Source organism: Benincasa hispida, chromosome 2 (assembly GCF_009727055.1).
Source record: "Benincasa hispida cultivar B227 chromosome 2, ASM972705v1, whole genome shotgun sequence".
In the NCBI taxonomy this organism is placed as follows: domain Eukaryota; kingdom Viridiplantae; phylum Streptophyta; class Magnoliopsida; order Cucurbitales; family Cucurbitaceae; genus Benincasa; species Benincasa hispida.
The window spans coordinates 51289960-51305330 of record NC_052350.1 but is presented as its reverse complement, the minus strand read 5'-3'; the positions used below and the strand labels follow the sequence as shown (position 1 = coordinate 51305330).

The 15371-nt window shown below is 26.6% G+C and overlaps 1 protein-coding gene across 2 annotated transcripts; it reads left to right on the top strand.

Moving 5' to 3' along the window:
• Window positions 1-7480: 7480 nt before the first annotated feature.
• LOC120070537 (myb-like protein J) lies at window positions 7481-10061 on the top strand. 2 transcript variants are annotated; one of them, XM_039022324.1, is made up of 4 exons: window positions 7481-8054; window positions 8398-8594; window positions 9259-9499; window positions 9620-10061. In XM_039022324.1, exons 1-4 carry the CDS (start codon window positions 7670-7672, stop codon window positions 9820-9822), a joined length of 1026 nt encoding a protein of 341 aa, XP_038878252.1. In that variant the 5' UTR covers window positions 7481-7669; the 3' UTR covers window positions 9823-10061. The 2 variants fall into 2 exon arrangements, with proteins under 2 accessions (XP_038878252.1, XP_038878251.1); XM_039022323.1 differs by having other exon boundaries at window positions 7482-8054; window positions 9259-10061.
• The last annotated feature ends 5310 nt before the right edge of the window (window positions 10062-15371 follow it).

Genomic DNA, 15371 nt, shown 5'->3' with positions numbered 1-15371 from the left:
CCCCTTATGAAGTTGAGAAGACACAGACTTTATATAATAATGTCATTATTTTATATATCCCATGATGTTGAAAGTAACAATTCTTTAACCTACCATCATTCAAACAATTTGCTTTCCTGCCGGAATTATACTTGGATAATAGAATATAATATTATAAACTTTATTATATATATAAATATATATATATATAAGAACTAATAATGCTTCGGCCACTTTGTCAATTGTCATTGCTCCAAAATTAATAAAGAAATTTCACAAGAAATATGCATAATGCTTGTACATTGTACATTCTCAGTTCTGAAATAGGATCATGATCAATGATGTAATGTTTTTATTTTTATTTTATTTTTTCCTTTTTCTTTTTGGAAATAGTGTTTCGAACTTTCAAAACGATTATTTATTTATATACTAAAAACTAAACAATAAATTATATTTTTAATCCACATAATTTATCGACTTTGTTTAGTTTGATGACTTCAAAAATTCCATTAGGAACTGGATTCTTTTATTATACTTTATGTTCTTAACTTTCAATAAAGGGCTTTTGTGGAATTAAAGTGGCAAATTATTTGTAGAGGTAGTACATGTTATTTTATTCATATCAAAGTCTCACTTGTTTGGACAAAGTTTTAAGTATGGAATTAAATTCGTATTAATATTTTTATCGCTATTTCACATTTTCAAATTCATCGACGTGAAGAGTGAATTGACATTTTCATTATATTGTAAAAAAAAAATCTAAAAGATATATAAAACAAACTACAAATTGTCACTAATAAGAATAATTTGTTTAAAAAGCGTAAAATATTTGTTTATTAATTTAAATATTTTTTTATGTATATTTTGTTTTTATAATTCTTTTATAAATATCTATCGACATTGATATGTTATCAATACTTTTGTAATATTAAGGCCTTAACATTTCCATCGACATTGTTAAAACTAATTATATCTTGAATCATATATAGTTTAAGCACGACATTAAATTTGTCATAACTTTTCATCAACATTTTACATTTCCATGATTTCAACATTAACATGATATTTAAACCGATATTTTCATTATATTGCAACAAAAATTCAACAAAATCTCACTTATATGAATATAATAATATAAATAAATAAACATTTTTACTTGTTTAAAAGTCGTCGGTTTGTCAATGCATTTTTTGTTTGTATATTTTTTTCTTCATGAGTATCTATCAAAATCAATAATTTATCGATATTTTCGAAATCAATAATTTATTGATATTTTCGTTAGGGTTAAATTCGGACTTGGGTTAATTTATCTCCTAAGGTGGAAATTAGTAATGTTGGTTGAATTACGAGTGTAACTCAAAATAGTTGGTCATATGATAGATTAATAATTTGGAATTACATATAAAAAGTAAAAATGGAGAGAATAAAAATGAAGTAAAAAGAAAAAAAAAATGGGTAAAGAAAAAGCAAAAGGTTCCCCCACCAAACAAAAAATGAATGGTAGAAAGAAAATGGTATAGTGTGTGTTATGAATGTGACTTGTGTTCAAACAATGTCCGTTCTTTCCCATCTTTTTCCCACATTCAATAAAAACTCCTTCCTTTTCTTTTCATCTTACTCTTCAAAACACTCTCAAATAACTCCCCATTCCAATTATTATTATTAATACCATTAAGAGGAAAATATATATATATATATATATATATATCTTTTCGATTTTGGATCTGGTTTACATATGATTACTAAGTTTCAGAACGTTATACGTTTAGTCGTTCTTAAATTTTGAGTTTGGTTTCAGTTTAGTCCTTATGTTTTAAAATGCTACAATTTTATCCTTGAGATTTGACTTTGTTTCGATTTTATCCTCATGTTTCAATATTTAAACTTTTAACATCGATTTTCTTTACTAAATAATCACTTTCAGTTTTTGTGTGTTAATACCTATTAATTAATTTAAAATAATTATGATGTGAAATTTTAAATTTTAATTTAATAGGAATGAGAAAAAAATGAAATTTAATTATTTATAATTCTTTATATTAATCAATAGACATTAACATTCAAGATAAAAAGTGAGTATTTAGTGAAAAAATTGGGGTTAAAAGTATAAATCTTGAAACTTAGGATTAAATTGAAACAAAACTTATATATATAAAATTGTAACGTTTTAAAACCTATAGACTAAATTAAAAACAAACTCAAACCCTTAGAATTAAAAATGCAATACTTCGGAATTCGGCCTAATACCTAGAGACTAAAATTGTTTTTTTTTTTTAATTTTATTATTTCTTCCATTAATTTTGTATTTACTTTATAAAATATTGTTGTTGAATTATAAGTTTAGTTCTTGAATATTTGTGTTTGTGTTATAAAAGTTTAAAAGTATCTAATAGCTTCTTAAATTTTAAACATGCCAAATAAGTTATTGGTAATTTAATTTTGTGTCTTAATAGCTCTTTGCCACATTCAACATCGATTCATGAATTTTTTTTTAAAAAAATGTTAAATAGGCAAATAATCTATTAGACATAAATTTAAAAGTTCAATTTATAAAAGCTTGTTTCGGTACTTCTATCAATGTAATTTCAATAAATCTTAAATTTAATCATTCAAATTTATATTTATTAAAATTAGTTAAATAATAACAATAACTTTAATACAAAAGAAAAGAGACAATACATATATCTTTTAAAAGGAAGAATAATAGAGAATATATATATAAGAAATTAATTGAAGGCACCATTACAAAAATTAGACTAAAATGGAAAACAAAATCAAGAAATAGTATTTAAATTAATAATTTAAGACAATTCACTATAATTGGTTTAATTATGATCAACTTGTGTTCTGATGTTATATATTCTACCAAGCTAATTAGCTACCTACGTGAATCTCAAATTAATTTAATGATCAAGTTGTTAAAATTGCAATTGTTTGATTTGTGTTTGTGTGTGTGTTGTTTTTTAATATGCAGAATGCTATTTTTTTTATATTGTAATAATATATTATATATATATATAAAATGGAAAAAATAATTGATTATCTTGAAAGTTTCAACTCTTTATAAAAGAAATTTGTCATATGTAAGATTTCTTGGGTATAATGGGTGATCAAGATATTGGTAGGATTTGTTAATTATTGGTAGGGTTTTATATATTAATAATATATATTCAAATCCTATGAGAATCCTTATGTTTTAAGAACCCATGAAATACTCTACTTTACTTTAAGGTAGTATTTAAATTAGAGTTCAATGTTCTACCTATCTTAAACAATAATAATTAGGGTTTGTGTTTTATTTTGGATTTTATATAAGATAAAGTTTATTTTTAATTACTAAAATTTAAGTGTTCATTTCTCATTTCCAATGAAAATGAAGCAACTCGATTTAATTATGATTATTTAATTAGATAGTAATGTAAATTATGTGCCAGATTTAAATGTCTTAATTTGCGAAACTTTCGATGGAAATATCGATAAAATATTGATTTCGATGGATATGTCTGAAAAAAATTATAAAAACAAAAAAATTTAAATTAGTAAATAAATCTTTTTATAATTTCTAATCAACTTTTATTATATTTACAGTAATGATATTTTGTTGCTTATTATTATTATTTAATGTTTCATGTATTTTTTATGATACAATGAAAATATTAATTCATCACTCATGTCAATATCCAACTTATAAAAATGGAGAAATACTATAGTTATGTGTGTTATCATAATTAGTCAAAAGCTTTTTAAAAAGATTAATGTTTTGTCTTCTTTTATTGTTTAGTTGGAAACAAAGATTCCTATTTTTATGCTGCCCAATGAATGTGAACTGAACAGATCTTAATTTAAGTGTTTTTTTTTTCCTTTTTTTTGAAAGCTCAACACAGGATTAAATAATAAAGGAAAATTATGAACAAAAAAAAAAAAAAAAAAAAAAAAAAAAAAAAAAAAAAAAACACTTCAACTTGCATTCCATAATACAATGGACTATAAAACCCATTTGCTTAAAAATCCTTAATTAGCCAGTTGGTACCTCCCTCCATTTTATGTATATAAATATATTATAATATCTTGACAGTTGTGGATATATTGAGATCTTTAATTCATTAATTATCACCGTCAATCTTTAGAATACTTAATTAATTGATCATAAGATCAACGGTTACTTCTATAAATATATAATATGTGAAGTGGGAGAATCGAACTTTTGACTGTCTCGAGGTCAATAGGACAAGTTTTATCCCGCATTCAATTGAACTTGAATACACTTTTACTTCTCCCAAGTAAATCATTAGGGTGTGTGTGTTAAGTAATTCATCAGGAGTTGTTTGGAGACTCGCAATGGAATGTGTTTGTAATGTAATGTAATCTAAAACCTATATTTGAATCGAGTGTTTTGAGTTCAATTTGTATTACCAAACTCATTCCGTTATCATAGTTTTCAACCTACCATTTTCACACTCCACGATCCCATTTCCATTCCACCCTCGATTTTTCACTCATTCTAACACCCTCTCTAATTTCCAATAATTTTGTTTACATTCCAACCTTCCAAATAATCCCTTGTAAAAATAATAATAAGAGGAAATAATTAACTAGGATTTATATATATATATGTATATAGCCATTGACTTTTAAGAAAACAAAAAAGAAATCTCTTGGGTTTTGAATTATATATATAACTTTAAGAAAGCAATATAATCAAGGATTTTTTTTTTTTCTTAATTGTTTTTTAATATAAGAAGAGTCTCATTCAGCCTTTTAAATACAACTTGAAAAAATTGTTATTTTACTTTTTTTTTTTTTTCGACAAGGAGAGAAAAAGAGTTACTTATGAAACTATGTCGAAATTTCTTTTTAGCTATACTCTTTCTAAAGAATACTTTTTAAGAAAATTTTCCATAATATTTTCTTTATAATTTATTTCAAGGAAAAATATTTTAAATGATAAAACTGTTAAAAATATTTACAAATAATAGTAAAATATCATAGTCATTCTGTGATAAATTGCAATAGACTGCGATAGAATACTATTTGACACATATAGTAGTCTATTACGATATGTCGCAAATAGACAATAAAATTTTGTTATATTTATAAATATTTTTGTTCATTTTTCTATATTTGAATACAACCCTTATTTCAATCTCTTTTTGTTTTAACTCATTCATCCCATTCGATAAGTGATTATTATTTATATAACTAAGAATATCGAAAAAGAAGCCAATCACCATCATTTATGAACAATGATAGGAAATTATAATTTTTTTTAAAAAAAAAAAAAAATGGTGAAGCATGGAGAGAGGAAAAAGTGATCATTTCTCAATAATCAACCATTCAAACCCATTTTAATTTAATTTCTTGACCAATTTCAATAGGATAAGAATTAAGAGGAAAGGAAATATAGTTCAAACTAATATAGATTATTATACTTCGACTAAGAGATTTGAGAGTCGAATTTCAATATTAAATTTTTAGAAATTGCAAAATGACAACTATTCATTTAAATTTAGGGAAATTATTTCTTCAAATGGTAAAACTGTTGAAAATATTTATAAAATATAATAAAATTTTGGAACTAAGAATGATAGACGTTGATAGATACTATCAGTGTCTAACAATGTCACTTATAGACATTGATAGTAGTCTATTAATGTTTATCAGCATCTATCTTAAATTTTGCTATATTTTGATTCATTTTTCTATATTTAAAAACACCCCTTAATTTTATACCTTAACCTTATTAAAATCTACCTTTCAACAAGATTATAAGGTAAACAATTTAGAACCTTAACATATATAAAAGCTTACATATAATTCTTCCTTTAACTTGAAAAATTTTGTTAACTTTTGAAAGGTGTGATTTTTTTTCTTTCAATATAAAAAATTAATGACATTTTATTTACATGTTATTAAAGATTGAAATCGAAAATATTTTAAGTGAAGGGACAAACTTGACATTTGTAATCAAGTGATAAAGGTGATTTTCTTAATATACATATATATATTTTAGTGATGATTGAGCTGCACCTATCTTTATAGATGCAACCCCGTCCTATTATTAATATTGAATTATTATTATTTTTACTATGTAACAAAAGAGGAATGCATGAGATATAAGTACCGCCTAAATAACACTTAATTATTTTTTTTTTCTTTTGTTAATTTCCGTCACATACGATCATCTTGTAAAAGAGAAAGGGTAATTTTCTTAATGAGGAAAAAAAAGCAAAAAACAATTGGAAAACTAATCATGTTCTTTTGGGAATTGTACGTACGAGTCAAAGAAAAAAAATTATAAGAATCCAAAGAAAAGTTGAAAAAAAATCCTAAAAAAGACGGGAAAAAAAAACCCAAAAATGAGCAAATGAAAGGATGGGTGTGGTTCCACTAAATTTCCTATGAAAGTGCTCATCACCAATCAACTTTAACTTGCTTTCAAACTTTTGCCATTTCTATGATCTTTCTTTCACTTTCTAAAACCTCACATAATATAATGTTATGAAGAGATATTTAAATACTATTTTAGTCCATAATTTTTTTTTTTTTTTTAATAATATGCGAGGTGAGAGATTCAACCTTTGATCTCGAGGTTGATAGTATATACTTGATGTCAACTGAGCTGCTTATTTTGGCTCGTAACTTTTAATTTTGATTCATTTTAGTTACTGTATATTTGAAATACTTATTTTGGTTTTTGTACCTTTCACTCATCTTTACGACCATAGTGTTTTTAAAAAGTGATCATTTTGATTCTTATTTGTAAAATTTCAACATAAACTTCATACGTAATGAAAATTCTTTTATACAAATATATGGCTACATGTTCAGAAATTTAGTGAATGAAGTGTTAAAATAAAATTTTAATAAAAAAATGAGAATGAATAGACCAAAATGATCAATTTTTAAAAGTACAGTGACCAAATGGATAATGGTCATTTCACAAAATTACATAGACCAAAATGAACATTTTGAAAAGACTAATATTTTGATGTAGTCTAGGTTGCACTTATCTCCATGCATTTTCTATAATCATAAAGAGAAAAATATTCAAAAATATGTTTTTCAGGAAATTTTTTTTACCACTAGACAACTTGCAATTGAGCACTTAGATGGATTGCACAAAAGAGTTGCGGCTTGAAATGCACAATTTTTTTCTTTGAAAATAAAAAACCAAAGTAAATATTTTTAAGTGTAGAATCTAAAATAAACCGTCGCTAAAAGCATATGACCAACCTAGATTCTATGCACACAATTAATTAGTACTAATATGCATTACAAGTTTTTTTTTTTTTTTTTGGAGAATCCCCATAGAGAAAAATGTTAAAAGAGTTTTTTTTTTTACATGTTTAAATTAAACCCAAGTTGGAAAAAGAGGAAAGAAAAAAAAAAAAAAAAAAAAATTGTATGGAAAAAATATGAAGACAAAATAGGAATGGTTGAAATATTTAATGAAAAAAAAAAAAAAAAAAAAAAAGTTCTATATAAAGGCCATCCAATCAGCTTCTTCTCTTATGCATCCATTATTTTCTCTCTCTTACCCATTTCTCTCTCACTTCTCATCATATCAATAAAAACCTCACCAATATATCACTTCTTTTTGTGCTCTTTCTTTCTCCCTCTCTAGATCTTTTTTTTTTTGGGGGGGGTTTCATCATTGTGAGAAATTTAGTAATTATTAAGAGTGAAAAAAATGGGAAGAAAGTGCTCACATTGTGGAAATATAGGTCACAATTCAAGGACTTGCACAAACATTAGAGGCTCAATAACACCTAATTTCAATGTTGGTAATTATGGTCTAATTAGGCTTTTTGGAGTTCATCTAATCGATTCCTCTTTGTCATCGCCGTCGTCTTCTTCTTCTTCAACTACTTCTTCTTCAAGTGCTTCTGCTTTTGCCATTAAAAAAAGCTTTAGTACTGATTGCTTGTCGTCGTCTTCTTCTAATTTCTCTTCTTCTCGAACTCAAATCGAAAATAATAGTAATAATAATAATAATAATCTTGAACATTATTCTAAATCGTCTAATGGCTATCTCTCTGATGGCCTTCTCAATGGAGACCAAGAAAGGAAGAAAGGTACAAAATTTTATTTTTTATTTTTTAATTTTTATTTTTATCATTTGGGTCTCTTCAAAATTGGATCTTTTTTTTTTTTTCTTTATTCAAGTTTTGATTTTTTTTTTCTGGGTTTTCAATTTCTTGAGGATTTGGGAACTTTTACTTGCTTGGGGTTTGGAGATTTGGATTTTGATAGTTTATATGTTTGAACAAAAAGAAAAATGGAAAACCCATTGTTTACCCTTGTTTCATTTTTTGGGTTTCTATTCATTTTGGTTGAAAAAGATTTGTAATTTGAAACTTTTAATAATAATAATAATAACAATAATGTTTTATGGTTGAATTGCTTTTTTTCTTTTAGGGGTTCCATGGACAGAAGAGGAGCATAGAAAATTTCTAATTGGGCTTGAAAAGCTTGGAAGAGGAGATTGGAGAGGGATTTCAAGAAATTATGTGACCACGAAAACTCCAACACAAGTTGCTAGTCATGCTCAAAAGTATTTTCTTAGACAATCTACTCTCAACAAAAAGAATAGGCGCTCAAGCCTCTTTGACATGGTATGTTTACCTTCTTTAATTTCTGTCTTTTAATTATTTAGGTCTCGTTTGATTACGATTTAGTTTTTGTTCATTTTCTATTTGGTAGCTATTTCGTTTTTAGGGGAAAAAAATGTTTATAAATACTAGTACTATGTGTGTGACACATATGTATATTTTGCTTTGTTATCACTTTCTTTAAGTTAGGAAATAGTGGTTTTTAGAATTTGATAAAGGAATTCAAATGTTTATTTGCTATCTCAAAGAAGTTGAGAGAAAACCCGCATACATTTTAAAATCTAAAATTCTATATACGAAATCGTTTTCAAATATAGACCTTAATTTTTACACAGATTCTTTCTATAATTTTCACATTAATTCTTAGTCAAATTTCAAAAAAACTAAAACCTATATTAAAATTTGTAAAAAGTAGACAACAAAATAAAGAAATTCATGGTAAAAGAGTAGTGTTTAATTAATTATGAGTTTAATTTTTCGAAACTAAATATTTATTGAACGAAGCCGAACCTTCACATGTCCCAAAAATTAGTCTTTCTCTCTCGCTTTACATTGATTTTAAGCTATGATTCTTCTTCCTTTTATTTGCATATATATATATATATATATATATTTGGTTTGATATGTTTCTGTTTTATGTATTGAAAAACATTATTAAAAAAAACAGGTTGGGACAGCATATGAAACAACAACCACAGCACTGTCTCAATGTTTGAAGATAACTTCAAATTCTGAAGATGATATGATTGATGAAGATGATGATCATTACAATAACAACAAGAAGGAGCTGATGAGTAATATTACAACTACTTTTGCAAGTTCTTCCCAACAATTACCTTACAATATGGAAGTAATTAACAACAATAATAATCAAATTTCTTCTTCTTCTTCTTCACTTTGGGTTTATGGTTTGATTGATTCACACCTCAAATTTCCTCATAATAATTCCAATTCTACCCCTCCAAGACATCCCATTATTTCTTCTTCTTCTTCTTTTTCTTCTTCTTCTTCTTCACTTTGGGTTTATGGTTTGATTGATTCACACCTCAAATTTCCTCATAATAATTCCAATTCTACCCCTCCAAGACATCCCATTATTTCTTCTTCTTCTTCTTTTTCTTCTTCTTCTTCTTCAGTTGGACCTGATCTTGAGCTCACTTTGGCTTCTCCAATGGCTTCCAATTTAGAATTGGAACAAAACAAAAAGCCACCAACTATTAGTGTTACCTGAATTAATTTATATCAATCTCCATCCCCAAATTGAATATATATTCCCCATCCCTTTTTCCTTGCAAGAAAAATAAACAAAAAGACATCATTATTGTTGATGAATTACAAGTTTTTCCTTTTGGTTACAAATTTATATGTTATTTGTCTTTATGGATGATAGCTCAATGTTACAATCAAGTTTATGTGTAAGAATAATAACTATGTAATGGAATATCAATTAGAAGTTGCCTTTTTTTTTAATGTCTTAATCAATTTAGTTATGCTTGAGAAATCTGAAATGTAAATTTTGTTTTGTTTTTTTATTTATATTTTTTTTATGAATCTCAAATCTCGAGGTCGATAATATAACTTCATGATAGTTGAGATATGTTTATATTGGCATGAACTTAAGTGAAATATTTTTGATTAAATGTGTTTGATTGACCCTATTAATTAATATTATCTTAAATAAATGCATATATGTATATATATGTTGCCCTACATAGAGAGAGTTTTAATATTCTTGCTTGTTCTCATTACCAAACAGTTCTGTTTAAAAAAATTGGAAAAAGAAAAAAAGATTTGTCACATAAAGAAAAATCAAAATCATGGGGAGGTATTATTTTTGTTTGTTTATGTTCTATGTTACTGATATTTGTATTTTAGTTGAGTTGATATTTTAGAAACTTTATTACATGAGAAAATAATTATTACAATTATTGTAATTATTGAGGGACTTTTTTTTTTCTTTTAAGATTTTTGGCATCTTTATCTCACCACCTTCATAATTGTAGGAAACTGTCAACTTCATTCATTACCCTAAGCCCTCTCTTTTTACAGACTTTTTTTTTTCTACTAAAAATTTGTTTTTTTTTAAAAAAAAACTTTGGGTTATTTTTAAAATAATTTAAGTCATTTCAATTGTACTATTTCTCTACTCTTTGTATATATTTGCCAGCTGCTGATGCTAATGGAGACAACTGTGGAAAAGAACCCTAGTGGCTGAGAATAAAGTTTCTTAAAAGTCCCTCTCTCACTTTCTTTCCTTTTGGTATAAAAAGATAAAATTATGTAGAATAAATGATTTTGGTTTTTTTAAATAAAAAATAAAAATCTTGGCTGCTGAGAAGAATCAAGAGAAAGAGCAAGAAGAATCAACCACTTGATCATCATACATAGTTGGAATGGTTATTAGTGAGGAGATTATAATTATGGTTAAGAATTCGACAATCAAAGATAGATAGAAAATGTAAACCAATAGAGAATCAACATTGAAATTTACATAGTTCATTAACAGTATGTTATACGTCCAAGGTAGAGGGAGAATAGATATATATTATATAGTGCAGTCGGTCTTCTATTCTGCTTTGGGATCCCTTGTTTATTCCCCACTGGGACTAGGAGGCTCGAAAATCTCTCTTTCGCTTCTTCTCCATGTCTCCATTCCGATTGATTCGCTTCTTCTTTCGCGCACTTTTCTAAATCTTATGGTCAAAATCGTAAACAGCGCAAATAACATAAATATGAATACAACTTAGGTTTCAAGAGTGTTGCCCCCGAACCCTCCATCAAGACATGTCGTCCCTGAACTCCGACTTAGTGACTAGACAGCGAGATTTCGAACTTGGTCGTTTGAAGTACCAAATAACATATTCAAAGCATTACAACAATTACCACCTTCGTTTTGTTTGATTTAGTTGTCTTGCTTTGATCATCTTAGTATTATTGCATTAACTTTTTCTTTTCTAGGCTTCAATTATTTTTCTCGATTGATTTGATTTAACACAAGTAGTACTATTTATGCAAGTTACTGTCACACATAAATCACATATTCTGCAGAAATCCAAGAAAATGTTGAACTTTTTCGTTGCGTTTGTAAAGGCTTAAATTCGAGATCTATGATAACCGAGAAGTGAAAGCCAAATCCAATTGTTGGACCATAGTAAAGATTCGTTCAGATTGATTAGAAAAAAAAAATGTTTTTTAAAAAAGACATTTTTATTTGATCTCTTGTGATAAAAACTATTCAAAATACACTTTAAAAATGTTTCAAAATCTATTTTGAATGGTTATCAAACATTTCAATTTTTTCTAAAATAACTTATTTTCAAAATTAAACATTTGAAAAGTTAAACCAAACCCACTCTAAATTTAATAAATTTTAGACATTATATATGACTCAAACCTTCATTTCGACTAAAGAATTTGCTTCAAATTTGGCAATAACTATGACTTTCCATAATCCAAAGTTCAATTAAGATTTCATGTGGGAAAGAAGTCTTCAACGTTACATTTCAATCAATGAATTTGGCCCACAAATTTTCAAACTCTATCCCATTATTAATTTCATTTTTCAGATTACACATGATTTCATAAAGAATTATTGAAATGTAGTCCATCCCTATAATTACATTCAAAATAAAGATTGTGATTTCTCTCTCAACAGTGTAAAATCACTCACTAGCTACTACATGAATTACCAGCTTATAGTATCCTCGATTAATATATATATATATACATTAATTTTTTATTTTAAAAAAACTTAACTTATAAATTTCAATGGATGATGGTAAAAAATAAAAAAAAATAAAAAAAGAAACAATTATCCTTCAACGAGTCATCTAAGAAGTTCATTGATATTTTAACACGAAGAGATCGGAGGATCGAGTCTCCCCACCCCTGTTGTTGTACTAATTAAATAAAAAGTCTGATGATTGTCCTATGTATTGAATTAAATAACTCTCTAGAACTGAGGGGAAAAGAAAAACTTGAATTGAATGAAAAAGAAGTAGGCCAAATTGAATGGAGTGAACAAAAAAAAATTGACCAGACAAGAAGAAAATTAGAGACAAAAAGGTTAGAAAGAAAGGGTTCATGGGATTGTATAAAATTTATGAAATATTCTCTTTTGGGTTTCTAAGATTGAATGATATAATAATTTTGCAGGTTGAAAATCCATGATGGAATGAAGTAGATGGAGACAATAAATATATATTCCAATGAGGTTTTTTGTTTTTATTTCATGTGGGACAAAATAAAATCTTGGAAAAAGATATACATTCATTGGATTTCTTTTTGTCATACAAAACAACTCAACATTATTTCCAAAAAATAGAAAAAAAGAAAGACTCAACATGTGGGAAGATTTAAAGGAATCTAAGGATGAGAAAAATTTGAGTGAATCAAAAGCTGACACATCTCCAAACAATTTCACTTTCCTTTTTTTAAAATAAGAAAAAAAGATAAAAAGATGAAACAGATGAAAAAAGAAAAAAAAAAAATTTGAAACTTGTCCATATGCTGGAAATGAGGAAATAAAAAGGGAAAAAAAGAAAAAAAGAACTCAATATATTTTTACTAATTATTCTTTTTCTCACAAATTTGATTTTCTTAGCCAAATTTCAAAAGAAAATAATAATAAAAAGATTACTATTCTTAGATATCGTTTGATAACCTTTTGATTTTTGGATTTTAAAAATTAATCGTGATAGATTTTGATTTAGTTTATCACCAATAGACTTCTATCAACCTCTATCAAATAAGATTAAAATTTTACTATTTTGTATAAATAATTTTCCTTATTTTTCTTTTTTCAATGTTTTGCAAAATGAAACTCTATTCTTTAATTGTCCGACTATAAATTTTGCAAGAATATTAGGATGTCCATAAGAATTTACTGTTTTTGTAATAACAATGTTGAATTTTCAGTTCCCAGAATTTATTCTTTGACAATGTTGAATTTTCGGTTCCCAGAATTTATTCTTTTTGTACATTCATCTATAATTCTTTGAATTTTCGAGATCCACCTTCGGGAATCCCATAAAGATTAGCACCTGAATAAGATTATTTTTTTTAATCTCGAACCGACAATTAGGATAAGTACGAAATTATAGCTTCTATAAAGACGGATACCCTTAATACATCAAAACTCTATGGATAAAGAAAAACCATTTCAACATCAAAAACAACAAAAACTAGAGCAAACATATAATAACAAACTCTAAATTGTACCCAAGCATCGCCCATTGATTCTATTTCCGATTTATTGACTCGAAAATTTCTCTGGCTCTTTACTAAGAGGGGCCAAAACTCCAAAATTAGAAATGCCAAAATAGGAATGACACTTTATTAGAAATACCCAGAAAATATCATATTCATAAAGCAGAAACATAAACAGTAATTATTTTTTAAAAATTGACTAAAAATTAAAACAAACAATCAAATAGTTAGCAAATAGAACGTTAATTTTCGAATTTTGACTTTGATTTTAAAAATATTTCTAAAAGGTCGATAACAAAATATATAAATCAATAAATGAAAATAGTATTTAATCTTAATTTTCAAAAACTAAAAACCAAATAATTACGGAACTTTTAACTTCCTACCTTGACTTTACAACTGAGATATTTTGGCAGAATAGAGAACTTAAGAGACAATGCAAATGGGATCTCCATAAGAAACAGCTCAAGTGAGGAAAAAAAGGAAGGAAAAGGACCTTTTTAGCCTTCCCATTTGCATATATAAAACATGAATGTAATAAAAGCTGAAATATGTCTCCATAGGCAAAGAATAGGATAACAAAGTGAAATTGCTTCAGAAATTATTTTAAATTAGAACAGCCAATGAATAGGAATCAAAATATAGATAAGGTTTGCTATCCAAGCAAATACTGAATCTTGGCTAGAAATTTTCAATGACACTGATCCAGATAGGGTCAATAGTACCTAATGCCCTATTTGAACAGTTGTTTTCCCACCACAAATTTTCAACTATATCTACAAAATGATATTCACTGTACACTTGAAATTACCATGTACCTGTATATATCAAGAAAACTTGGAGTATTGTACAGTTAATACCAGAAGGAAAGGACAAAAAATGAGGACATTAAATAACCTATAGTTATTAGGTCCTAAATGAATTCTCAATAAGACTTGTTACATTTCAATCAATCAATAACATAACATTACACAAACACAGAAATCATTTCCTTATCAATAAAGTGGCCATTTTCTTTGATATTAAAGAATCACAACCCTAGTTTGTACCATGTACCACCATTATTATGCTGAAAGAAACACAAAATATCATAGGGATTCTCAAGTATTTTGGATTTTTCAGAGACTTACTGGGATCCAGGTACAGGGTTTTATTTTTTATTTTTTATTTTTTTTTTGCTAACAGAAACTACAAAAAAGTTTCTGCAACATTTATAATCACTTTTAAAGTATAGTGACTTTTCAACCTACCAAAGATGTCCTCTTTACTACCAGCAGTAGCCATCAGTGAGTTGTCAAAATTATTGTTTGGATAGTATTAGGACAACCAGCAAGCAAATAAAAATTTCGAACACAGATCACATAAACTTTGTGTGGAGGATAAAGCCTTTGTTCTAAGGTAAGCAGAGAGCAAACAAATAGGCATAGTTTTATCTTCTTTCCCTTGTTGTGCATTACACAATATAGCTGTCCTTGTCGTCAAAATCACTATCAGAACCTTGTAGAAACTCTTTTTAATTTCTTAAGTTCTTTGTTTCTATTTCTGTCTGACATGTTCTGTCAAGGTGTTATT